The sequence below is a fragment of the Puma concolor genome, chromosome C2, assembly GCF_028749965.1.
Source record: "Puma concolor isolate L17-30 chromosome C2, mPumCon1.1.hap2, whole genome shotgun sequence".
NCBI lineage: Eukaryota > Metazoa > Chordata > Mammalia > Carnivora > Felidae > Puma > Puma concolor.
The window spans coordinates 84,525,820-84,552,468 of NC_141675.1; the positions used below are offsets into that span (position 1 = coordinate 84,525,820).

The following is a 26,649-nucleotide window of genomic DNA, read 5'->3' on the forward strand; positions in this document are numbered from 1 at the left end:
ATTCAAATCTATTTCCATCATTTTTCAGCTTGGTAAACATTTATCAAAACCCTACTGATTTAATATAGTACCAGGTGGTTCCACTTTCAGCCAAATGGGAATAAGACCGCTAAAATCGATCTCTCCCACGGATTACAATGGGAAACTATGGGAAAAATACAAAAAGCAACTATCTGAGGACTTTGAAAACTAAACAAAAGCAGGTAGAATGTGGAAGGGAGTCAAATTTGGAGAAATAATCTACAAGGTGGTGATATTCTTGGTTTTATTTTTTTCTCTCACATGCGTGACCTGAGTGTGAACCCCAGTCCCAGCGCTGTGAAGGATGCTAAATACAACTCCAAAAGAAACTTAGTCTTTCTGACCAGAGAAACTAGAAAAAGAAAAAGCTTGAAGGCTGAAGAACTATGGGGCAGACCCTGGAAAGGAGACAGCTAGACAACCAGACTAACTTACTGGGTGAACTCAACCCAGAGCTGTGAATGTGCAGAACAAACCCAGGGAAGGAGAGTAGAAGCCTCAAGAATTGAACTATGATATGAATCACCTCCCATGTCCTAGAGTTTTGCTTGCTCAAACGAACAAAAATCACCCTCACCATTCTCCAGGGGATTTTAACAAGATCCGAAATCTCACACTGTAATATTTTAAATGTTCAAGAAAGTCAACATACAAAACACCTGGAAAATGTGGTCAATTCTCAAGAAAAGAAAAGACAATCAACCATTGCTTGTACCAGGATGAGCCAGATGCTAGAATTACCAATGTTCTTAAAGCAGCTGTTATAAGCTTCCTCCATGAGGTAAAGGTTACCACTCTTAAAATAAATGACAAGATAGAAGTTCTTAAGAGAAAAAAATATATATATGCTCTATAAATAAGAACCAAATGACTGCTTTAGAATTGAACAATATAATAACTGAAATAAAAAATTCCCTGGATGCTCTCAAAAGCCGAATAGAGGTGACAGGAGAAGGAGGCAGTGAATTTGGAGATAGGTAAGTAGAAATTATACAATCTGAAAAACGGAGAGAAAATTAAAAAAACAAAAGAGCAGAGACTGGAGAATGACAACAGTCATGTGATTAGAGTCCAGGAAGGAAAGGAGAAAGGAATCAAAACAGGAAAAAATATTTTGAAGACATAAAGCAGATAAGTTCCCAGATACGGTAAAAGATTTAAATTCATAGATTTAAGAAGCCCAGCGAATCCCAGTAAGATAAACTCAATGAGAACCATACCCAGAAACATTACAATCAAACTTCTAAAAACAAAGATAAAGAAAATACCTTAGAAACGGCAAGAGAAAATAATACATTATATATTAGGGAACGATTATTCAAATTATTACAGATTTGTCATCAAAAAATATGGAGGCAAAATGACAGTGAAATATCTTTGAAGTGCTGAAGAAAGAACTGTGAAGCTTTGAAAGTACCCTTCAGAAAGGAAGGAGAGATAAGACATTCTTAGAGGAAGGGAAACTAAGATAATTTGTTGCTAGCAGACATACTCAAACAGAAATGCTAACAGTTCTTTAGGCTGAAAGGAAAGGACACCAGAGGGAAACTTCTAACATTAGGAATAAAAACATAGCAACAGAAATAATGAAGATCTGGGTAAATATAAAAGTCTATTTTTCTTCCATTTGTGTGTAACTCGTGCCTATTGAAAGTGAAAACCTTAACATGGTATGGTGGGGTTTTCATTGTCATATACGCGACAACCATAACATAAAGGAGAGAAGGCAAAGGACGTTCATGGTTGTAAGCCTTCTTGACAGGGTAGGTACAGATGTGATTCCTAGAGCAACCACTGAACAATAAATAACATCTGACTGCCTATCCCTAACATGGCTTTCTTCAGGTCTCTACCAAAGTACATATGAGGAAGCCCAGAAGAGCTAACGGTGGGCAGGAGTTTCTCTACCCTGAGGCCAGAGCCCTGAGAGCTAAGAAGTGTCCACAATGCCTCAGCAGGTCACCAATAGTTGGGCTGCTTTGCAGCACAGGACACTTTTGCCATCCACTACCTGAGAAGTTCCACCCCTGAGCCTCAGTCATCTGACAGAGAATATAACAACTATTTTAGAAGTCTCAGAAGCTAGACAGGAAAATATCAGGCAGAACAACCAGAACAACACATGACAGACAAAATAGAGCAGTTGTTGGAGATAGATAAAACCTGCAGTAACTCCGGGAGCCTTGCGGGGCTCAATCTGTTAAGCGTCCGAGTTCATCTCGGGTCATGATCTCACCACGGTTTGTGGGTTCAAGCCCTACCTCAGGCTCTGTGCTGATAGCTCAGAGCCTGGAGCCTGTTTCAGATTCTGTGTTTCCCTCACTCTCTGACCCTCCCACGCCTGTTCGCATGCACTCTTTCTCTCTCTTTCAAAAATAAATACACATTAAAGAAAAAAACTTTGCATTATCTCATTACAAATAATAAGTGCACTTAAGAAAACTCAAATGTAGCCCTTCTCCTCTAATGCCCCCCCCCCTTAAAAAGGTTTTCTAGAGCTATTCCCACCCCAAAACGTGATTTCAGATCTCAACATTAAGAGGTAATTTGAAGGAGATAATGGTCATCTTGGAACCTGAGTTTATGGTTTGGAAAAACTGGATGCAAAAAAAATCTTAAAACATGGAGGCAAATTATACAAATATGAGAATAACAAGAAAAAAGATAAGAGACAGAGAAGATAAATCCAGAAAGCCTATCATGTGAATAACAGAAATTCCAGAAGGGAAAAAGGAAGAGACAGAGCAAAGGCCATAATTAAATGAACAATAGAAGAACTTTCCCTGACAGGAAGAAGATAGATTAAAAGTGTTTACTTTTAATTAATTAATGAAATCAATGGGACAAAAAGACAAACATATAGACATACTCTGGTAGTATTTGTAAACTCCAAAGTTGAAGAAAAGGACAGTATACAGAAGAGAACAAATTACCTATAGTGGACTGGAATTGGACTTGTAATAACACTAGAGATCATTAAGGAAAAAACAGGACTCTAACCCCCAAATCCTACACCCAGACAAGAGGGCATTCACCTGTCAGAGCCAAGAAAGATACTCCAGGGTATGTAAGAAATTAGAGAGCATAACATCCTTCTATCCTATCCAAGGACAAACCTTGAGAAGAAAAATTTAACCCAGCAAGCAAAGAAACAGAACAGAAATTCCAATATGAGTGAAGAAGTGAAGAAGCGGGGTACAGAGTGATGCGTCCTTATTTCTACCTAAATCCCAATACTAAGGATAGATTATGGAAATGTGTAAAATAAGTGCTAAATAAAGATTTTTGAAACAGACGGGTCATGATGTAAGGGCAATTCTAAGTAGTAAATTAGCTCAGCAATACCTACAAGTTGGATTGAGGGACTAAAAAGGAAGAAGGTAAAAGGGACCCCTAAGTCTCTTGTATTGTGGGGGTAGAATGGGAGACGGGAGGTACAGAGGAGAAAGTAGAAGTATCCTAGAGCTTCCCACAGTGAAGCTGGATTCAGGGGAAATGGGCTGGGGAATAAGGGCTCTGGTGGGGAAATAGTGTACCTTGGCGACACAACTATCAGAGTTCAATGCACCTGACTGGAAAGCAGGGAAAGAAAGGCGCACACTTAAATTTGAACACATGAAGAAATGATCTATTCTCCACTAAGAAGCATTCATTAAGAAATTTCACACACTTTTCTTGCATGATCCTTTCTCACCCCTCCCTTGATTTGGGGTTTGAGAGAAGCACAGGGGACAGTTTTTTGTTTTTGTGTTTGTTTTTGTTTTTGTTTTACCACCAGAATAATAAATGGGCCTTCAGGGTAGTTTACACACCATGCTGACTAAGCATTTCTCTTCCTACTAACATTTAACAAAAATTGTCATCTGTGCCTGACCCACGTCTTCTTGTCAGTCAGGGGTTATTTCAAATGGCCTTTCTCAGAGAGGACACCGCATATAAAGTAGCCAGTTAAGACATCACCCTGTTTTGTTTTATGTACCTCATAACTCTTATTGCCAGCTGCTTGTTTGATCAACTGATTGATTTTCTATCTCATCCCACCTGAATAGAAACTTGGTGAGAGCAGTAATTTTGCCTTTTCTGTTGCAGATCTCCAACACCGAGAATGGTGTCCCACCCACAGTAGGTAGTCAACAGTCTTTGTGAAATGAATGGATCTTGTCTATTTCCACATCAAATTCTTTCTGTTTCCATGTACAACTTTGTTATATACCTGTGATCATTACAGTCCTTATCCGGGCAGAGATGAGCTCTTCCAGAACTGGTTTTGTTTCTTCTTTCAACCGATTCTCCAAGATGAGCAATCCCAGAAATATCAGGTCTGATTCTACTTTGTCCCTGGAAACATATATATAATTGAACAGAAATAACACAATATGGGGGCGCCCGGGTGGCACAGTCAAACATCCGACTCTGGACTTTGGCTCAAGTCATTATCTCATGGTTCATGAGATTGAGCCCCACGTTGGGCTCCACACTGATGGCATGGAACCTGCTTGGGATTCTGTCTCTCCCTTTCTGTCACCCTCTCCTCTGCTGGTTCTCTCTTTCTCTCAAAATAAATAAATTAAAAAAAAAAGAAATAGCACAATGTGGTCTTTCTTAGGGGAAGCAAAACCAAAGCAAAGGCAAATATGATCCTATCAGAAGTGGTTCCCATTCACCCACTTAAGGACCATTCCTTAAACACCGAATATGTGCCAGTAAATATGCAGAGAGAAGACAGGAAGGGACATGAAGGATACTGAGACATTTGCTCTGACTGAATCAATTGGAAGAGAGAGTATTTATTAAACAAAAGATTTGCTTGAACCTTCCTAGAGAATGAACTAAATGACCCCAAGTCTTCTTTCTGCTGTGGCTAGTCTGGTTTCCAACACCTCACCTGTTAGCAACCCCCAGAGAGGTATTCTAGAATGGAAACATGAAAAGTAAGTGAGACTCAAGAACAATAAAACAAAATGCTAGTCTCTCCTGAATCCAAGCCTATAAGCAATATTATTTTAGCCCCAGGAGTTCTCAGACTCAAAAAACAGCCCCTCTTTTATTTTTATTTATGTATTTATTTAGTTTATTTATTTTGAGAGAGACAGCACAAGTGGGGCGGTAGGGGGTGGGGGAGAGGAGAGAGAGAGGACCCCAAGCAGGCTCTGCACTGCCAATGCAGAGCCTGATGTGGGACTCAAACTCACAAACTTTGAGATCATGATCGAGCCAAAACCAAGAGTCAGATGCTTAACCAACTGAGCCACCCAGGCACCCCAAAAGAGCCCCTATTTTAAAGCCAAGCTCTTCCCTCTCTTCCTCCCTCAGCGGAGAGCATTGTTCTTCTGCATATAGTATGAATGTTTCTGGAAAGAAGAGGGGCTTCTGAGGCTCCCGTCCACCTCAGTAAAATTTCCAAGACATTCCACAGGATTAAGTGCAGGGAAGTATATCTGGGGTTGGAGCTCCAAAAATTCTGCCATGATTCATTTATCTGAGACCCAGTCACCTCTAGCAGACACAAGAGCAACATACCAGCATTGCCTAATTCTGTCTGAAATATGGGTGAAAGCAGCACCCAGCAGGACCCAGCTTGCCCTACTTGCCACAGGCGTCTCAGACCTGGGTCTCGTGTCAGCCAGCGGCATCAACTAGAATTAGTCATGCTTCTAGGACCCTGCTAACACCTCCACCAGAGCGGTCAGAAGTGGGCACAGTTTGCACTACTCGCCCCAGGCATTCCCCAGTCTTCTGAACCTGGCATTGAAATCTCTCCATAATCTGGTTCCAAACTATCTCTCCAGCTTTACCTAGCACTAAATTCTTCACCTACCCTAACCTCCTGACAAGGTGGACCAGCCACCATGGCTATGTTCTGTACTCAACCATCTCTAAACATTTGCTCTGAACTGCCAGGAGACATTCTTTCTTACTTCACGGAAAAGGTTGTAAGTTCACCATGATCTGCCATTGAAGAAACCCTGCCTGTTTTTATTCCGAGGCCCAATTCACAGGCCCGTCCCCATAAAAACCTTCCCATGGGGGTAAATATAATTGCTCCCTCAGGATCTTACCTCTAGCTCAGCGTAGCACACATTTTGTTTATATACCTCTTGCCATTCTTTGTTATCTGATCTGTCTCAACAACCTGAGGGCAAGCCTGCCTTAGTTCAGAGACAGGCTCAACAACACGTGCGCGGTGCCCAACAGAGGAAGTGCTCAGCCAGGGTTCCCTTAGTTGAAATGCTTTGATGCCTGATGTGACCTTTTTTTTTTCTCTTTGACAAGCAGCCGAGGAAAATGTATTTTCTCTTTCAGAAATTCTGCTGCCAGAAGAGTTTTTATGGAAAGCAAAGCCAGTCCGTCTGTCAAGTGAATGACCATTTACTGAATACCTAAATGAGGGCAAGGAACAGGGCTAAGGAGAAGGGGGAGAGAATGTACAGAAACTATAGTAGCCCCTAATTCTGGGGATTTCACATTTAACCAGGAGGAAAAGATTAGACTTGATTGCCTCGTTTGTATGGAAGGCTGGGAAAAGTACCAAGAGGTACAAATAATGGTCCTATGGAGTCAGAGAGGAAGGTGTAATCATTGCTGGGTACAGTGATTGGAGAAACTTTCCTGGAACAGGGGATATTTGCACTGCTCTTTGAAGGATAACTTAGTTGATGACTGAATGAGGTCCTCCAAACTTTCTAGTGGCCCTCGTATCCAAACCTCAGGCTTTGGCTATTTTCAGAGATATGACATAAGCCAACCACAAGGTACCAGGTTGGGTCAAGAAAACGGCCACAGAGTCAGCCATCTGATGTAGTCTGCAGCCTATCCCGGCACTCATGTTTCTGGTTCCCCCGGCACATGGCCTTCGTAGGGTTCCATGCACAGTAATCAGGATATTAACTAGTTCTTAACCCAGATCTGCCACTACCTTTGCTGTGTGGCCATGGGCAAATCACTTTCTCTGTCTGGTAATCTACTTCTTTTGTAAAAGAAGGTAGTAAAACTAATGGATCTCCAAGATCTCTTCTAGCCCTAACACTGCATGATTCTTTTTTTCATGAGTTTCAATATAAATCAAGAAGTAGAGAAGAAGTGGTCTCTTGAGGGATCTGAAGCTCTGCAACCTGGAATAGTGAGCTACTTTTTCCTGCTTCCTGAACAGACAGTATATCTCCTCCTGACGCATCTAAAAATAATCAAGAATGGGGAATGTGATGCAAAGGGGATATTGTCATCCATGAGATTACATTTCCTGTCCTTGGAATCCAGGCTGTTTTTAAAGGTTGAAATATGCAAAAAGTGGGCTGAGAACCCTCAAAGAAATTATGGTATCAGGGTTGGAAGCACTCTGCACGCGTGCACGCACACACACACACACTCACACCCTAGAAAAAAATTTTCTGCTCTAATTAGGGATTAGCAAAGTTTAGGTAAATTAACTAAGCTAGGAGTAGATGTATGGTGATGTGGCTTTAGCACAGGAGGGGCAAATTGAAACCTAAGATTAGATCCTATTGGATCCTATAAGGGTTTAGATCTTGCCAGACTTTGAAACGTTGGAATTTCAATGCTGTTAGCCCAGGCATGTACTCTCCTGGGTGCCACAGCCCTCACAATTCCCTATTGGTTATCCGTCTTCACCATTAGTGCTTTGTTATATGCACCAGCTCAAAAATCATGAGTTTGAAACTGGTAGATATGCAACTATTTATTATAATCATCAGAAATAGCAGCCTAATAGCCAGAGTCTTAATATATATCTGTCAATGGGTTCCCAAGAAACAAAGTTCCATTCCCAATTCTGCCACAACCTGACCCCAAGTTTGTTTGTTTCTTTCTTTCTTTCAAATGTGAGATCCAGTCTCAAAGTTCACACTCTTAGTTCTCTGACTTGAGTAACTTTAATGGCCCAAGTCAATTAAATTACAACAAATACCCAGAGGTGTAATAGCCCGAGTTTTAAGGATCAATCTAAGCCGGCCTCAGGACTCCAATACTCAGTAATCTTTGATGAGCCATTTCCCCCTCTGGACCCCACTATCCATTCACGAAGTGACAGAGTTGGACCCTGTTGGTGGTTTTCAGCAGGAGAGGCGCTGCCTCTAGAAGGCATTTTGGAAACCTTGTAGGCATCCAAACAAGATTTCCTGCAATGACCAATGCACCATGAAGGATTCCCCTGCATCTCACGTGCCCTTGAATATTTTACAGGTCATCCATTCATGGACATTAAAAAATCATTTATACTTTCAGTACTGGCTTATACTGTTTATAATGTACTATTATTATACTATATGGTATACTGTGTTATTATAGCATATCTTATACTACTAATATTATATTAAACAAATATAAATTGTTATACTTCCCCCGTGCTGTGTTTTACATATAAACACAAAGTATTTTTTGCACACTTTTGATATTCTATTGAATTTTTCAGAAATGTAACTGCCATGTAAAGTGAGAAGAGATTGTACTGTTTGATTCAGTTTTACCAAGTGTTTGTAACCATTTCAGAGTCACCTCGCTGACAGCAAGCAAGACTGCTGGCAGTATTTGCAACTCCGATATGTAAATGCACCTGTATCAGTCTGCACAGTGATTCCGCACACAGGGGCAAGCAACGTATCGCTTCATTTAGATTTAGTGGAGTCAGCTGAGCATTCACTGAAATATGACTTTTTGTCATGAATTGCACGTTTGCTTCTATGTTTACTATATAACAGGGCATGGTCTTTATTTCTTTTTTTTTTTTTATTTTACATTTTTATTTATTTTTGAGAGACAGAGAGAGACAGAGTATGAGTCGGGGAGGGCCAGAAAGAGAGGGAGACACAGAATCCGAAGCAGGCCCCAGGCTCCGAGCTGTCAGCACAGAGTCCGATGCGGGGCTTGAACCCACAAACCGTGAGATCATGACCTGAGCCGAAGTTGGACACCCAACCAACTGAGCCACTCAGACGCCCCAATTTTTATAGAAAATACGTGCCGATCAAATTACATATGAATTTTATTTTAAAGGAAGTGGTACAAAATATAATGACAATAGGAGTGTTGAATCTGATAGGCTTGAACACAAGTCTGTTAGACCTCCCAAATTCAAGATCCAAAATAACAAAGTAAGTCCTGATTATCTCCACAGCAGTGTTACCCCCAGAAGCTGACACGGAGTACTGGACATGGCAGTGAAGGTGAAATAAACAAGGTAGCCTATAAATGGTGGAAAATACAACAACAAATTTGAGCGCATAAATACTTGAGTCCATTTTAGTTTTTAGGCACCTCTTTTACATCTCAAAACTACCTCCTGAATGGCTCTTCCGATTCTGTGTAAGTCTAAGCTCTGTTCATTTGTTTCATTAAGTTGCAAATTTATCAATTGTTTTTCAGACAGATGTTATGTTTTCTAGCAACTAATTTGCTAACTCTAACAAAAAATGAGCTACTTGTATTTGTTTCAAAACGGGGTCGTCACCACCATTTCAAACTCTCTGAAACGTTGGTTAATTTCCTATGTCTATTTTTACAAAGCTGTACAATGATGTCATATTTTATAGTTTATACAGTTTTTTCTCAGAAATTCTCCCAGTGTTCACATCAGCTTTGTGGCTGAGGCAGGACAGGGATGACTATATCCCTGTTTACCAAGTTCAGAGACATTTTATGCACACCAATCCAGCAAGCTGTGTTGTTCAGTCCACCGCCCAGTCCACTGCCCAGCAACCCATTCTGCTTTATCAAATCCTCCCTACTTACCTGGTGAAGGCAGTGGTGTGATGATCCATTTCTAGCTTCTTGTAGGCCAGTGCTATGACCCGGAAGCCCTGTGTCGTGTAAATCTGAAGTTCACTAACAAAACTAGTTGGTACTGTTCAGAAAATAAGGCAAGATTAGTATGCAACATTTATTCCGCTGGTACCGGTGGAAAAATTCTTTACAAACAGATCCAACTCTTTCCCGAGAAAACACACCTCGTAAAAGATACACAAATAAGTCAGTGAGAACCCTAGATGTAATTATACTGTCGGGGTTGGGATCCAGTGAAGCTGAAATGAGAAAAAAGCAGGACGAAAAAAGAAAAAAGAAAAAAAGATGGGAAACGTGTGTAATTCTTTTTTCTCCAGTTTGACCAGCAAGCATTCGTTGAGAGTCTACTTACCATGTATGTGTCAGATATTGGCTCTACAGAGACTGAACGGCAGATCCTGCTTTAAAGATCTCTGTCGGGTTAGTAACAACCAGTGGAATGAGATCATTGCCAGTGTAATGAGATCTAAGCAATTGCTGTGTGCTATAGAAACATTTCGAGGTGCTTGTATCATACTGGCGGGAAGTGGGTAGATGAAGGAAGGGAAAGGCATTTCGGCCAAGGGAGCATCATATGCTCAAACATAGAGACACAAGACAGCAAGACTTGAGTAGTGAGTTCAGCTCGGGGGAAGCATGAGGAGAGAGGATAGGAGTGGCAAGGCATATCTGGAAAGTGTGATAGGATCCAGATCATGAAGGACTTATGTGTGATCCTAAAGGAGTCTGAGACTATCCTGGAACCTATGGGAAGTGACCGAAAGAATAGCAGCAAGAAAGTGACAACACGGTTATACTATGTGGTGGAAAAACCTATCTGGCCACAGTATGAAGGGTGAATCAGAGTAGGGGGACCTGGGACCAGGATTCACCAAACATTGAAGTGATCCAGGGGAAAGGTGATGAGGGTCTGGGTGGATGGAATGAGAGGGCCATGGGTTAGCAATTGATAAAATAGAGGCTCTGAAAGAGAGGGAGGAATCAGGGCCGAGTCCTAAATTGGGAGTAGCGGTAGAAATTCGTAATACCATTCACCAAGATGGAAAAGACAGGAAGTGAGAAAGAGAAGTATTGAGTTTGGGATGCCAGTTGGGTTACCGAATTAGCAACGGCCAGTAGGCAATTAAATTTATAGATCATGTGCTGATGGGACACATTTGGGCTGGAAATAACAGATCCGTCTGTTGAATCACAAGTCTATTCGCTTACCTGTCTCAGGTTGGCAAAAGCTGGCCACCCTTTCCGGTGCACCTTTCATGAATGCCAGCCGGTCACCCCCCATCTCTTGGACAATGACTGTCATCCTCTGCAGTGCTGATGAGAATGGGAACAGATGCAGGATTGCAATTCCTTCCACCGGGACCTGGTTGAGGGAGGGGGAATGGAGAGGGACATACCAACATAGCTTCTAGCTAGTCAGAGTTCACTACTCCCTCAATTCTTATTTTAGCAAATACGGGAAGCAAGGTCTTAGCAATTTTCACCTATGGAATTCAAAGAAGACACGTCTGTCTTCAAAATTTTCCCTTCAAAAATTTCCCTTTGAGTCTGGGCATTTGGGGGCGGATAGCAGGCAAGGCTTACCTGGCTGGCTGTTTTGCAGGGCTTAACCACCATGGCATGTGCTGGCACTCCCTTGATGTGGAAATCGTCCCCAGAAACCGCCATCTCCTGTTTCACAAATGGGATATTTCTTTGTAGAGATTTAGTTCTTATTCGTCCACTGATACCACGCTCAAACCCCCTCTTTGAGAAAATCCTCAGGCCACCTTGATGTATTCTCAGTGTCACCTCCCTCAGTCAGATGGAGGTGAACCAGACTTATTTCGCCACGGGGCCGGGGGTGGGGGGGGGCTCCGAGTGCATTGGAAATGCCACAGAACTTGCAAGGCAGACACCTCTGAATTATTCATGCAATTTATCCTGCTTTCTCTGTTGGAATGTGCTGCATAAAGGTTCATTCTCCGCTTCTGAAAAGCTTAACTTGAAAATAGTGAGCATGAAGAGGCAGGCTTGTGTGAGGCAAGCACCATACTGTCTTTGTTTTCCCGGAGTTCGACACTGTTCCCACCCTTCCTTCTCTGTCTAATTTGAATCGATAGTCCTCAGGGCCAGGCAGGGCAGGGACTGTGATGTACGTGGCTAGTGTTCAGTAAACGCTCAGTAATTGGTGTAATAATAACCCTAAATTATAGTCAAAGGAACCTTTTACCCAAAGATGTCAAAATGCTTTGTAATCATATCATCCAGCAGCTGAAATAATCTCAGAAAGGAAATTGTAATTCCTACTTAAAGATACAGAAAAACAGTAACCCAGAAGAAATGGGGGGACTGGCAGAGTGACATCAGACTGCTACAGAGCCATATCCCACTAGCGCTGGAAGGGACCCTAGAGACTGTCTCCTTTAGCAGGGTAGCACGCGGGGATCACTGAGGCCTAGAACTGCACAGGGCTTCCGGGAGTAGGAGTGGGCTTGTGGCGAGCGTTTCCTGTACTACACAGGGTCTATCTTCTATGTCAACCACAGCAACTCCAACTGTTGGTTTTTTAATAGAATGTTTCTGAATAGGTTTCCTTTGGAGAAAAGATTCCAGCTCTGTTATTTCATTTTGTTTGTTTGTTTTATATGAACACTGCTGATCTAATGCAAACCCTTTTGCTTTAAGGTCATGGGAGCCAACACTTTAACAAGAGGGATGCCTTCACAGGGTCAAGCAGTCAGAGCAGAGCCAAAACTGGAACCGGGAAACCAGAGACCTGGTCCTGAACTATACGTTTTGCTCTTAAATCTACTGCAAAATCTCAACAAAAGCTCTTTCACGGTTTCCCTTTTTATTTCTTCCAGTCTTAGAAACAAAGTCAATATTCAATTAATAGGAATAAAACTTTTGGTAACAATGAGTTATCCTAAGCAGTGGAGACAGTGCTGTTTCCTAATCCCCATGTTCTAGAAAACTTTACAGCCAGACATTGCTCAAAAGTTGGAAAATAATTATACAGCAATCATGTTGTCTCAAGAGTTGGGAGATATAGAATAATTGTATGAATATGGTTAACCTACAATGTCCCAGGCACACTATCAGGGATTTTTTTTAAATGCATCATTCCATTTATCCTCATAATAACTCCACAATGGAGATACTGTTATTAGTTAAATTGTACAGATGAGGAAAACAGACTTAGATTAGTTTGTCCATCACTACTGCATGTACCTCTATATTGAAAGTATTGAATACGATAAAATCTGTGTTGCTCTGGCATTGAAGAAGCTTCTTAGGTTCTCTGCAGAGCGGGATCTTACCCAGGTGGTGGCTTCAAACATCTTGAGATCCAGAGGATCTCCCTGGATGGTCCCATCAAGAAGAATCAGAGAGTGGCAGCTGGCCATGGCCGCACACAGCGGGCCCCATGGCAAAGACCTGCCGGACACAAAGCTGTGGACTTCCTGGAACCTGAAGGAGAAAAGGAAAGGGCCTTCAGTCTATCCATCCATGCTCAAATGGAGCTTGTGGAAGTAAATATCTGTTGAAAAATTACTGCAGCATGCATCTTCTAATGGCATGCATCTTCTAATGGCATGCAAGATGGCATGCATCTTCTAATGCCCCCAAATTAATCATGCTTTATTTAGCCGTTATTCTTCTATAAATTCAGCAAGCGTGAGAAAGGTGTTTGAGGTTTGTCTCAAACTCTTTCTTTTCCTTGCTCTTTCACTGGCACTGATTTAATCCCAGAGGTATAGAAAAAACTAGAAGTATCACCCTTAGTTTGAAACACATCCACTACCACCCCAACTACCAGACCACTTCATTTCCAATGCGGTGAGAAGCACAGGCTAGCTCATTGTATGGCTGTGTGTGTATATGTGCATCTCCTTCACTCAACCCTTCGGGGCAGGCATACATTTTTCCATCTTTCTCTCCAACATATCTGATGTTTGGCCCACAGCAGATACTCAACAAATGTATGAGTGAATAAATGAATGAGTTAGTTACTGGAAAACCGAAAGACTTCAATGATAAAGAACTTAAAAAAAAAAAAAAAGCATTTTTGAAAAGGACATTGTGTCCCCCTCTTCCATCCTGACATCTAGCGTCCATCATCACCATCATTTTTTTATAGAAAGTAGCCTCGTCTAAAACCTACTGAGGTACAACTCCAATTGTCACATGCAGGGTTCTTTCACTAAGTCAGAGATGAAGTCACCAAGTGTGGCCTCAGGTTCACTAGATGCATGTCCTTTGAAGCCTTGCTGTCATGTCTTACACGAGGAGTACCGTAGGTGGTCCACAAAGCAGCCCATCCTACGTGGGGGACCTCAGAGGGGCAGGTGCTTCCAAGGGGCCAGAGTCTACATGCTCTTGTTTCAGATTTGTGGACCAGCTCAGCTGTGGCCCTATTATCTCTTCTTCCTCTGGGGTTACCATAGGACCTCTAGCTGTGCCTCCAATGTGCAGTTTCCAGACCTCTCTACCACCCTAATTACTCATTACTGGAAAAGTTTTTATGTGTCACATTTTGTCTTAAAACATGTTCTCCAGGATCAGATTATTATTTCCCATGATATGGACACTGAATTTCTTTAAATATGGCCTTAGTTTGCTCTAGCCTTTTATTCCTGAAAGCCTCCCCATTACAGAGCTAACTCATAATCCAGGCGTATTTCTTCCTGTCTTCCTCATTCAAGTTTCCCTACAAGTTCAAAAACCTCTTGGCTGATTACTGACCCTGTTGATTATATTTATTATTATATATCAGTAGTTCAAGTTGTCTTAGTGGTTTCCAACACGTCCCCCAGTATTTTAGTACACATTAAGCAATCACCAGCAGCGTGATTAACACAGATGCTTAAGCTCACACTGAAAAGCAAACACAGATTAAGGGAAAAAAAATCTTATTTTTAAGATGGCACACGTATTGTCATTGCTACGTAATTTTGAATATATAATTCTGAGTTCCTGGGGACTGGGCCAAACTCTTGTTTGTATAACAAATAAATAGAACTCTCTCTTATCCTTGTCCTTGTATTTTTATTTGAATGTTTATGATTGATCCTGCTCAAGTAGCCCAGGTGGCCTTCTAATGGTTCTTGAAGTATCTGGCACATTGGGCAGGACTTTTTGGAAAAGAATTATTAAAGATGAGCTTACCTTTTACAAGAAGATATTTAATAGCCTGTAAGTCAGATGCTGACTTCTACCTAGTATTGAGTAGGTTTTCTCTGATGTTATCTTTCTTTTCAAATTTTAAATTTCCCTTTTAGGAAGCAAGAGTAGCAGGCTTAATTGATCAATCAATAACTTAAACATTGTATCAATGTTTTTATTTCTATTTGACAGGTTACTTTTACTTATTTATTTATTAAATTTTTTAAACATTTATTCATTTTTGAAAGGCAGAGAGAGACAGAGCGCGGACGGGGCAGGCGCAGAGAGAGAGGGAGACACAGAAACAGAAGCAGGCTCCAGGCTCTGAGCTGTCAGCACAGAGCCCGAGGCGGGGCTCGAACTCACGGACCGCGAGATCACGACCTGAGCTGAAGTCGGCCGCTTAACCGACTGAGCCACCCAGGCGCCCCTGACAGGTTACTTTTAGAAATAGAAAGTTTTGTGAATAAGAGGATGCCTGAATTCAATAAATGGAAAAGCATTCAAAAGATGGAACATAAAAAAAAAAAAGGTGGAACATAGTAAGTTCATTTTAATTAAACATTTGCTGGGCACCTATTGTGTGTGCCCATGTGCCTGGTATAGTGCTACGGCACTAGGAACACAAATATAAATAAAAGACCAACCACTCTCAGGATGCTCACGTATTTGAACAAATACATACATTTTTTGTGGAAGCTGAAATGGAAACATACAAACGAACAGGAAGACCAGGTCTATATCTAAATCTATGTTTGAGACAAAATGAAAAGAACTTGAGAACGTTTAATATTTAGAAGAGGTTTCTCCTGTGGACCAAAGTGGCTAGAAGCACTGAGATCTATTTGTTAACCCAGGAAATAGACTTGCTTATAAATAATATTTTCATATGAGACTGTATTACACACATGTAATTAAAATATTTTGTGGATAAATTATAGGTCACCTGCATATAAGAAGAACCACAATGTACCCTTTATGTATTCGATGCTTTTGTGATGGAGGATGTGAGGATACCGGGGAAATACTTTCATTTAAAAAAAAAATGTAGGGGCGCCTGGGTGGCGCAGTCGGTTAAGCGTCCGACTTCAGCCAGGTCACGATCTCGCGGTCCGGGAGTTCGAGCCCCGCGTCAGGCTCTGGGCTGATGGCTCAGAGCCTGGAGCCTGTTTCCGATTCTGTGTCTCCCTCTCTCTCTGCCCCTCCCCCGTTCATGCTCTGTCTCTCTCTGTCCCAAAAATAAAAATAAACGTTGCAAAAAAAAAAAAAATTAAAAAAACAATGTAAAAGTCAGACGGTTCGTGTTCTGTTCGCAAGTGGAGGTAGTGACCAGAAAAAGCGGGGGGGGGGGGGGGGGGTGCAATGTCAGACATGCCCACAAGAGGGCCACACAAGAGAGCCATGCAAATCATACCACCCCAAGCTGAAAATTGCCAAAAACCGAGTCTTTTCTGGCCAGAAAGGAGGAGTTGCCCTGCACCCAAAAGGTGGAGTTTCCAGAACTGCAATACCAAGGAAAATGAGTGCATTAGCTACGGGTTCACGGCTGCTGCTCTTCCTGAAACTCACTGTGCACAAGTCAGTGCAGTGTTCTCCTTCCAGGCAAACTGAAAGGCTTCAGTTTGTAGAAGGAATGTTACCTCCCTGAGGGACCGTGTCCTGGTATTCTCCAAATCAGGTACACTGGGTCAACTTCAGGCCCCTCACTAATATGCTGACAGCAAATTACAGTTTTAAGATTTTTTTGCAGGGTGCCTGGGTGGCTTAGTTGGTTAAGCATCTGACTGGCTCAGGTCATGATCTCGGGCTCTGTGCTGACAGCTCAGAGCCTGGAGCCTTCTTTGGATTCTGTGTCTCTCTCTCTCTCTGCCCCTCCCCTGCTCGCTCTCTCTCTCTCCCTCTCTCCCTCTTGCTTGCTCAAAACTAAATAAACATTAAAAAAAATGTAAAAATGGTTCTACAAATCACATCTTAGCAAAGACGTGAAACCCCTCTGTCTCCTAGGTTTGCGAGTGGAATGGGGTAGGGGATAGGGTGTAGGGAGCTATGCATGTTTCAGTAAGACTTGGAAGTGCTCCAGAGACATTACATGAAGGCACTCTGGCAACCGACTGCTCTGAAGCCAAAATGTCTTCATTATTAAGTTTCAGGAGAAAATGCAGAGTATTTTCTCTGGGAAAAGAGAAACTCCAGTGCATTCAGTCCCAGGTACTCACCCACTCCTATCGCAGGGCACGGCTCCCCAGAGATCCAAACCATCCCTTGTTAAGGTGCCTGTCTAAACAGAAACGAGGGCTCGGTTTACTCTGAAGCGACAGCCCCTAAGGTATGTTTTAACAGGAAAATACATGTCACAAACACGTTACTAAAATCAGCACCTCAAGGAAGGACACAGTCAGGTGGGAATCCTGGGGTCCTCGGCAGAAGCTTGGACGGCTCCTACCAGTTGTACCACCAAGCTGGCGATAAAGGAAGAAAACTGTGTCTTACAGACCTCAGAGGCTGGTTGTGAGGATCTAATGGGAAAGTCTTGGTAAGCCTGTAAGAGCTATAAAATGGGTGAGTCCCAGGTTTTACAGCAGAAGATAAAAGTATGTCATCAGAAATAAGTAATGGGAGTAGACTTTTTCCCTGCTCTAAACAGGTGGTTTGCTCTTTGACACCTGTTAGGTAAAAGAGGGTGCTTTTTGGTATTTCTCTCCGTACAGGATAATGATGAAGAGCTTGGACTCGTTTAAAACACTAGCTGTATGACCTGGGAGAGTTATTTAATCCCTCTGAACCTCGGAGCCCTTACCTGTACAATGTGCTTATAATCGGATGAGGTTATTGTGAACTTCAAATTAGATAATACAAATAAAGTGCTTGATTTAATGTCTGACACAGAGTAAGAGCAAATTATGATAATTACCCCTAATTATTACTTATTTTATGCAAATTCATGTCATAATGATTTGTCCCACCCCTGCTTCTTTTGCCAAGTGCAGGGATGAGATGACCCCACAAATAGAACATTCTTCTTTGTTATGCTAATTGGATCACAAAATAATTCAGAAATGCTGGCAAGAGCCATGTTAGCCTTCTGATCGTGGTAGGTCTCGCTGATAGTCCAGTAACCATGTAATATAGCTCTGATCCTATTACTTTTCTGTCCTCAAGAACTTCAATGTCCTGTGTAATGGACACAGGGTTTCCATTTGGGAAGATAGAACAATTCTCAAGATGGATGGCGGTGATGATTGCGCAACAATGTAAGTGCACTTAAAGCCACTTAAAGATGGTTAAAACGGTAAATTTTATGGAATGTTCATTTTGCCACAACAAAAGTAAGAAAAAGGAGAACAACTATTGAAAAAGCATAAACAGAACCCAAAACCACTTTCAAAGGTTCGGCACTGCCTGGAAGGTATGTACAAATGTCTTAGCCAGATAGCAAAGGTGTACAAACCTCTCCCATTACTGACGTCTTGCTCTGGTCAAAACCACCGGCTCTATTGCTTTCCTAAATCCACTCATTTGCCCATATTCACCTGCCTATTATACCCTTGTGTTATATTAATTTTCTATATATTATGATGATTTGACATCTTAAAACACCTTTCTAAGGAAAGACTCCATCCATCTCCTGGGCTAGCCAATTCTTAGAGATAGTAAGGGACTCTGCGTGCCTTTGACATGCAAACTAATCATCTACCTGGCCCCTACTCCTCAGGAGGCAATAGTCCTCTGCCTTCATCATCCTGGGGCCAAGGGCCAGAGACCACCCTGCAGCCCAAAGCTCACCCAAATCGTTCAAACTAGCCAGTCATAAGCTGTTTACCCTGCCCTGACTTGCCTTCCCCATAGAGACCCCAGTAAAGGCCCTGGTTTAGGCATTTCCTTAGATCCCTTATCCAAACTTGCCATTCCTCCCATGGCCCACAGGACTGTGCCTTTCCTTACCAGGAGAACTGTAATGTTAAACTTCTTTCAAAGGCATTGACCTCTCTCTGCAGTCACCAATCCCCTTTATAAATGAAGACCTGGACACAAAACAGCCCATCATCCCTGCCTTACCCTCTCACAGCCCCTCCCCTCACTCAGTATAGGCAGACACCAGACCCAAAGAATATATTCAGGAGGAGGTAGAATAAGAGGCTGGTTGGGAATAACTGGCATATAGTCAAGAATAATTTTAAGCAATATACTACAGATGGGAAAATACAGTAAGGATTTGATGGGAGCTTTCCTATAGCCAAGTGCAACTGCCCAAGTAAAATACAGTTAAATAAATTCTTCCCTTTTTTATTCATTCATTATTTATTATGATTAATTATTATTTATTCATCATTATGCATTATTCATTATTATTTTCATTGTTTATTATTATTCATTATTTATTTATTCATTATTAAACCAATAAATATTTATTGGGCACTGACTATATGCTAGGCAATATTCTTGACCATGGTAGTGGTCAAGCAGGGACCATAGTGAAGGGTTTAAGTTTTGTTCCTTGTATGTGGTTTTGTCTGGGGAGGGACGGAATGCTACCTTAATTAACTGTGTTTTAGAAAATACTAGAGCTGGAAGGACTTTCAAAGACCCGCTTATTCAGTACCTACTCTCCCTCTTCTAAACCCCAGAATCTGGAAGCTCAAGAGACGTGCCTTTCCTATATTACACATCCAACCAGAGATAAAAGGAAGGCAGATAACACATCCTGTGTTTCCTGCCCCAGAAGAGTGTGAAGCGCCTCTACCCGATGACAACGATGATAAAAATGGCAATGATAATGAGGGTGAAACACACATACCTTGTCAAAGCAGACAAGGTTTAATTGTCCACATACATTGATCCTCTGGGGGCTGATGCAAAAGATGCCTCTCTTCTTCAGCCTCTTCTGGGCATAGATAATGCCTGTGGTCAGAGCAGCAGGTAGAGCAGGAGGGACCGCAATTGTGATGACATCAAGGGCTTTCTTCACCACCTCCTCTGGAGGCTCCTGGGACATAAAGTCACTCTTCAGCTATTACAGGTAAATCAGTCCTGAAGAGCTTGGTGCATATGACTTTTTTCCTCCTTTTGTTTACTCCCTTAGGTCAGATTCCCAGAAATGATTTGAGTGGGTCAAAAAGTATGCACGGTTTATGGCTCTCATAGATTTTCCAAAGTGCAATGAAACAGTTTGTAATGATTCATTGCTGCTACCAGCAGAGAACAATGTACAAATTTGCCATGGCCTCGCCAACATGGGGTATCCAGGTTTTATTTTCAGCTCCTTATTTAATAACGCCAAAAAGTACGTTACTGGGATAAACATATTCTCAGATCGAAAAGGAAAAAATGGTGTAAGAAGTGTACAAGATGAGAGGCACTGTTGGTAGCTCAGGAAACAGCGTTTTGCCCCTCTAGTTCTGATTGTTATAGTATTACTTGGGGATCAATCTCTCATATTGGCGAACTGTGAGTACATGTGCAGGTATCAGCGTTTGGCTTTGTTTCCCAGGTTTACAAACCATGGCTGAGATTAAGGTTAACACGCAGAGTATAAATTATACCTCCATGAGTGTTACGTGTGCATGTAGTAAAAGAACAAAAGCAATTTACCCCGCTGAGCACATAGACGCACAAAGTATAGATCATCCCAATGGTTGCTGTCCCTACAAGGCACAGGAGGAACCTGATGGCATCCCTGTAAAGCTTAAAATTCATTGGCTTCGGGTACAGAATGGATCTCACGAGGTCCCCTTTTGCAGTGTTGAATCCTGAAGTGACAAACACACAATCCACATTCTTAGGATGACAAATCCTACTACTAGCACGCTTCTAAGCCTCAACATGGCCTTTGTTTTTCTCTAGAGATATTTCAACAGTGCTTAAACCCAAACACAATTAAAGGATAATTGGGAAGACACCTGAGTGCTACAATGGAAATATCTTACTTTTTCAGAGCCTATTCCCTTCTGATCTTTCTTCTCTCTACTTTCAAAATCAATGCGACCCAGAGATAGGAAACCACCACACTGAGATCAGAACACAGCCTTGCCCAGTATAACTTCATTTTAAGGAAATGACTCACACGCACACATACACACAAACACACGCACGTTACTTGAAATTATACCATAGGACCCAGTAAATACTGATGGACTTAATTTCTAATACTTTTCAGTGTCAAGTTTTCAATTTCTTTTTTAAAAATTTTTTAATGTTTATTTATTTTTGAGACAGAGGGAGACAGAGCACGAGTGGGGGAGGGGCAGAGAGAGAGGGAGACACAGAATCCGAAACAGGCTCCAGGCTCTGAGCTGTCAGCACAGAGCCCAATGCGGGGCTCGAACCCACAAACCGTGAGATCATGACCTGAGCTGAAGTTGGACGCTTAACCGACTGAGCCACCCAGGCGCCCCTCAAGTTTTCAATTTCTAACCCTGGCTAGAAAAAACTTGGGATTTGGGGCTAAAAGATCTAAATTCTAGACCCAGGTCTGTCAGTGACTATGTGATTTTTTTTTTTTTTAAGTTTGTTCAGATTGTGCTGACCTCAGCCTATTTATGTACGAAGTGGGAACAAGCATCTTTGCTGTGCAGGTTTGATATATAGAGATAGTTTCTAAACTACAAAACACGTTAATAGTAATTATTGTCATCGGTATTTTGTTGACTAAAAGGCATGTGCCATAGTGCAATTCACACTTGAAATATGGAACTTTAATAGGTTTGGTTTGTTATCGAAAGACTATTGCTTACCTAATAGATTTCAGGCACTAGACACACTGAGCAAAAATATTTCATTAAAGTAACAAACCAAAGAAGGGACGCTCACTCACCAGTCTGTAGCACCACCGCCCTCACGGTCCCGGAGCACGCTCCCTTGGCTTGCATAACCTCTGTCCCACAGAAAAGGACATGCCTTTTATAATCGGCTTCACTCTGCATTTTCCAGGGCATGGAGCTCTCCATCTTGGGCAATGGAGTTTTAGTGACTGGAATACTTTCTCCTATAGAAAACAAACATCTCATTTAAATCACGTATGCACTCACTAGGCATGCGGTGGATGTTTGTTATAAGCCTGCAGGGGGTGGCAGGGACAACCCTAGGTATTAGGGATACAAGGAGATTGTTTTTTAGGAGATTTGTAGTCCCAATAAATAAGAATAATGTGGTATTATAAATACTATAAGTATTGTAACATCCAACACGGACATTAAAGAAGGCTAGAAATAGCCTTGCTAGAATAGCAAGTTGTGAGGTCCAGAATGTGGGGCATGGGGAATGAGGGGCCATGAGACCTGTGCAGGAAACCAAAGCAGGGAGGCCCTAGGTGCACATATTTAAGTGTTTACATGGTTTTTGTAGGCATTAGTGGCTTCTGCCTACAATGTGGCCGTAGTGGAGTAGGGAGATATTTAAGTGTTTTATTCAGGAGAGTAATATCATATTCATGTACAAGAGAGAGAGTACTCTATCTGCAGTACAGGGAATGGATTGAAGTCTGGTGAGGTTGGAAGCTGGACATCCAGATGGAGAGAACAAGGTCTGACTTATGGCAGCAGGCAGTGAGAGTAAAAGGAAGTCCGGGAGCTGAGAAATAAGAAGGTAAGAAGTTACAAAACTTGGGGAGAATTTTATATTGGGAGGTCATAGGAACAGAGAAATTCAAAATGGCTTCTTGGTTTCCAACTTGGGGAAATGAGCAGAGGGTGGCATTAGTCATCAACACAGGGATTATAGGAGGAAGGAAGAGTTGCTTTATGTTCACCATGAGTTGGAGATGTCTTGTGGAATGGCTATGTTGAGACATCTTGCATTTATTTATTTATTTGAGTCTGGAGTTCAAGGAAGAAGCCTAGACCAGAGACATTTAGTCAAAGTTCACCACCTTACAGGCTATGATTAAAGTCACAGGAGATAGAAGATTACTGAGGGACCAAGAGTGAGGATAGAAGAGGATAGGACTAGGACATAGCTCTGAGCACTACCAACAATCAGGAGCAGCATGGGACATGGCGCTATCTTGGACAGTTAGGGAGAAGAGAGTTTTCCAAAGGGAAAGATGGTCAGAATCATCAAAAGCAGCAGAGAGGTCAACAAGAAGAGAAATCTAAGGAATCCATTGGGTTTGGCAATTGGGACATGGGTGACTGCTGCCAGTGACATGGAAGGAGCAGATGGCAGTGGGCTGAAGTGCTAATACAGGGTGGTGAATGACGTTGAGGAAGCAATTAGGGTCTGATCTGTGGAATAAACCTTGTAAAGCCTTCCACTGGCCTTTGAAAAGTGGGCAGTACAAAGTCAGAGATATGTCCCACTGTAGTAGGGCCACTTTTTGCCAGAAGAAAGGTACTTAGCATTGCTGAGGTCCCAGCACTAAAGGAATTTTACAAATCTACGGATTCCTTATATGAAGAAACATGGCCTGCCACACATTAAAAAAATTGGGGTGGGGGGAGACCATATGCCTGGGTGGCTCAGTCGGTTGAGTGTCTGACTTTGGCTCAGGTCATGATCTCACAGTTCGTGAGTTCGGGCCCCACGTTGGGCTCTGTGCTGACAGCTCAGAGACTGGAGACTGTTTCCGACTCTGTGTCTCCCTCTCTCTCTCTCTGCTCCTCCCTGTTCATGCTCTGTGTCTCTCTGTCTCCAAAAATAAATAAACATTAAAAAAACATTTTTTAATAAAAAAATAAAAAACATTTTTTGGTAAAGTTACATAGAAGAAAGATACATGTTCTTGTCTCCATTTCATGCCTTCCTGGTCTGTCCTAGAGAAATGGATTCAATTTTGGCTTCAGTGGGAACCACAGTATGTCAATGTGTCTTCTCAGCCCCCTAGTCCATCTGTGAAAAAAACTTTATGATTCTTCTTTATCTTACAGAAATGTTGGCACAACATCTCCTCAAATGTGCACTCGTGAGAACTCGAAGCACTGTGATCTCAAGGTCTCTTCTCTCTGGACCTCAGCTTCCATATCCATGAGATGCAGTGACCTCTAAGGTCCCTCCCTGCTCTAGCAGCATACTACTTAAAAATGAAATTCAATTAGTCCTAAAGTCCCAGTGTGTTTTCAGGCAGCAGATGTGTGACAAATCCTTTGTCGCGAACCTTTTCACATATTCAAGCCAAGGCAGGGAAGAGCTTGGACTTGACCTTCTGGGTTTCAGGATGTCATCAATAGCTTTCATATCTTCCAAGTTTATCAAAAGATATAATTTATATGAAAATACTGAACATAAAAGTCACAGATGATTTGGAATGTCTAATGATCTCTACAGTCTTCTAAGGTAAAGCGACAGGGTTGCAATAACCTTTGTTCAAGAAGAAAATGCTAAGCACTCAGAAAATTACAACTGTATCAAACTTAGGACACAGAAAGCAGCTTTAATTTGAACTCTCCCATCCAGAGCAGGACAGTCAAGTAAGAATTGTGGGAGTGTAATATCCCACAGCAAGCCCCAGCTTTGCCACGGTTGTTCTGATAGAGAAGGAACCTGGGAGAGCTTGCCAAGGCTGTAAGTCGTGAGACAGAACCGTACCTGTCAGCATGCCTTCATCTACCACACAGCTGCCATCAATCAGGATGGCATCGCATGGCATTTGCACTTTGTTCCCCGTCAAAATTAATAGATCTCCGGGTACCAGGAAGCGTGATTCCAGCTCTTGGACTCCAGCTGAAAGTGTGAGATGGCAGAGTCAAGTCAGATTTTTTTCTCACAACAATGTAGTCCAACAGCTAGCTCAATTGGAAATCAATGAAAAAGCAACGTGGATGGAACTGGAGGGTATTGTGCTCAGTGAAATAAGTCAGGCAGAGAAAGACAGATATCATGTTTTCACTCATAGGTGGAATATGAGAAACTTAACAGAAGACCGTGGGGGAAGGGAAGGGGAAAAATAGTTTCAAACAGCGAGAGAGGCAAACCATAAGAGACTCTTAAATACAGAGAACAAACTGAGGGTTGATGGGGGGGTGGGTAGGGGAGAGGGGAAAGTGGGTGATAAGCATTGAGAAGGGCATTTGTTGGAATGGGCTGGGTGTTGTATGTAAGCAATGAATCGTGGGAATCTACTTCTGAAGCCAAGAGCACACTATATACACTGTATGTTAGCTAACTTGAGAATACATTATATTTTTAAAAAAGGAAACTATTCCTCAATGTTGATTCAAAATCTGAGAACAATAAGAGAAAAAAGTAATAAATTGCATAAAATGAACACAGAGAAAAAACCTAAAGACAAATTTAGAAAACGTATTTCAAATTTACAGTACATTACAAAAGATTAATATTCCTAATATATAAAGAATTCCTGAAAAAAGAGATGTACAGCAAGTGACTATAGCAAAATTGCTAGAGATGTTAACAGTTCATACATGCACACACACACACACACACACACATACACATACACACACATACACACAGAGGCATACGCACAATGCAAATGGCATGCTAAACATTTGAAGAGATCTCATTCTTACTCATAATTTAAAAAATGAAAGTTCCTTCCCTCCTACCTACCTTCCTTCCTTTCCTCCCGTCTGCTTTCTTTTACTTTTTTCCTTCCTTACTCAATCCCAAAGCTAGAGGGGTTAAATAAGATAGGCATTCTTGCAGAAGGTTGGGTGGAGTGGGGTGTGGGGGCAGCCTGCTGCCAGTTTTGGAGCCTAAGCAGAATGGACAGGTGTTTACATGACCTGGTGCAGGGTGTCAGAGCCCAAGGAGGGAGAGACGGGCCACATTGGTGACAGTGGCCTGGTGTGGGATGTTGGAATCCAAGAAGGGTGAAAAAGGGGTCTACATGGAAGTAGGGGAGGGCATCAGTAATGATGGATGTTGGGTTCCGCTCAGCAGGGATTGATAGAATAAGTAGATATAATGAGGCTAATAGGAGTCAGGTTTCTCATAAAGAAAGGAACTTACAAATATAGATGGAAATAAACCTAGAATAAACTCTTTGGTATTAGATTAGAATTAGAGACACCAATGGAAACTGACAGTTTTCAATAGATAAATAGGGAAATAATATAGATGTAAATGTATGTGTATGTAAGAACACGTATATATAAAATACGTTTGCTTATCTTTTGATATACATATATTCACTAATTCTGTTCTCTGAGAGGGCCTGGGAGCAGTGAAACCCCAATAATAATGTGCATATCTAGTGCCCAAATTTTGGTTTCTAAATTCTATTCCTCTCCCCAGAAAGAATCGTTGTTCCTTAAGGAAATGGCTGATTATAAGGCTGGGCCAAGAAAAGTATCATTTAAGCTAGAACATTTTGTTGCTGAAGGAAATACGGAGAAAGAAAAAACATCACAACCAATTTAACAGGCTTTCACTGCCTAAATGTGTAACAATTTGAGCATCACAGTAAATAAAGATAAATGAACTATAACCCATCAAATAAAATAGGAATTCATGAGTCCATATGATATAAGCACATGGATGAATAAATGAGGAGAAAGGTAGTTTTTTCCTACAGTAACATTACAATTAACGTAGGAGAAAAGATAAAATTAGAAAATCACCATTTGGCAACCATCAAAGTAATAATTTAGCCAAGAAATAGCAGTGGATACTACAACTAGTGGGTAAATTTAATGAGGATAGTTTATTTATATCGTCTCAAAGGATCTCTCAACAAAATATTTATTAATTACAAAGGGGAAAAGAGTAAATTTACAGTGGAGAAACCTG

At 41.7% G+C, this 26,649-nt stretch overlaps 1 protein-coding gene across 1 annotated transcript in view; it reads right to left on the bottom strand.

Annotated features, from left to right (window-relative positions):
- Nucleotides 1-26,649, bottom strand: part of LOC147577367 (putative cation-transporting ATPase 13A4) — a 62,984-nt gene that overhangs the window by 28,199 nt on the left and 8,136 nt on the right. The window contains exons 2-11 of the mRNA XM_086675009.1: nt 24,484-24,618; nt 21,776-21,946; nt 20,554-20,711; nt 19,760-19,948; nt 17,181-17,242; nt 13,119-13,269; nt 11,401-11,487; nt 11,026-11,179; nt 9,766-9,877; nt 4,235-4,359 (exon numbers count right to left, since the gene is read on the bottom strand). Of these exons, the coding sequence (XP_086531135.1) occupies nt 4,235-4,359; nt 9,766-9,877; nt 11,026-11,179; nt 11,401-11,487; nt 13,119-13,269; nt 17,181-17,242; nt 19,760-19,948; nt 20,554-20,711; nt 21,776-21,946; nt 24,484-24,544 (1,270 nt within the window). The 5' untranslated portion in view covers nt 24,545-24,618. The remainder of the gene's footprint in view (nt 1-4,234; nt 4,360-9,765; nt 9,878-11,025; nt 11,180-11,400; nt 11,488-13,118; nt 13,270-17,180; nt 17,243-19,759; nt 19,949-20,553; nt 20,712-21,775; nt 21,947-24,483; nt 24,619-26,649) is intronic.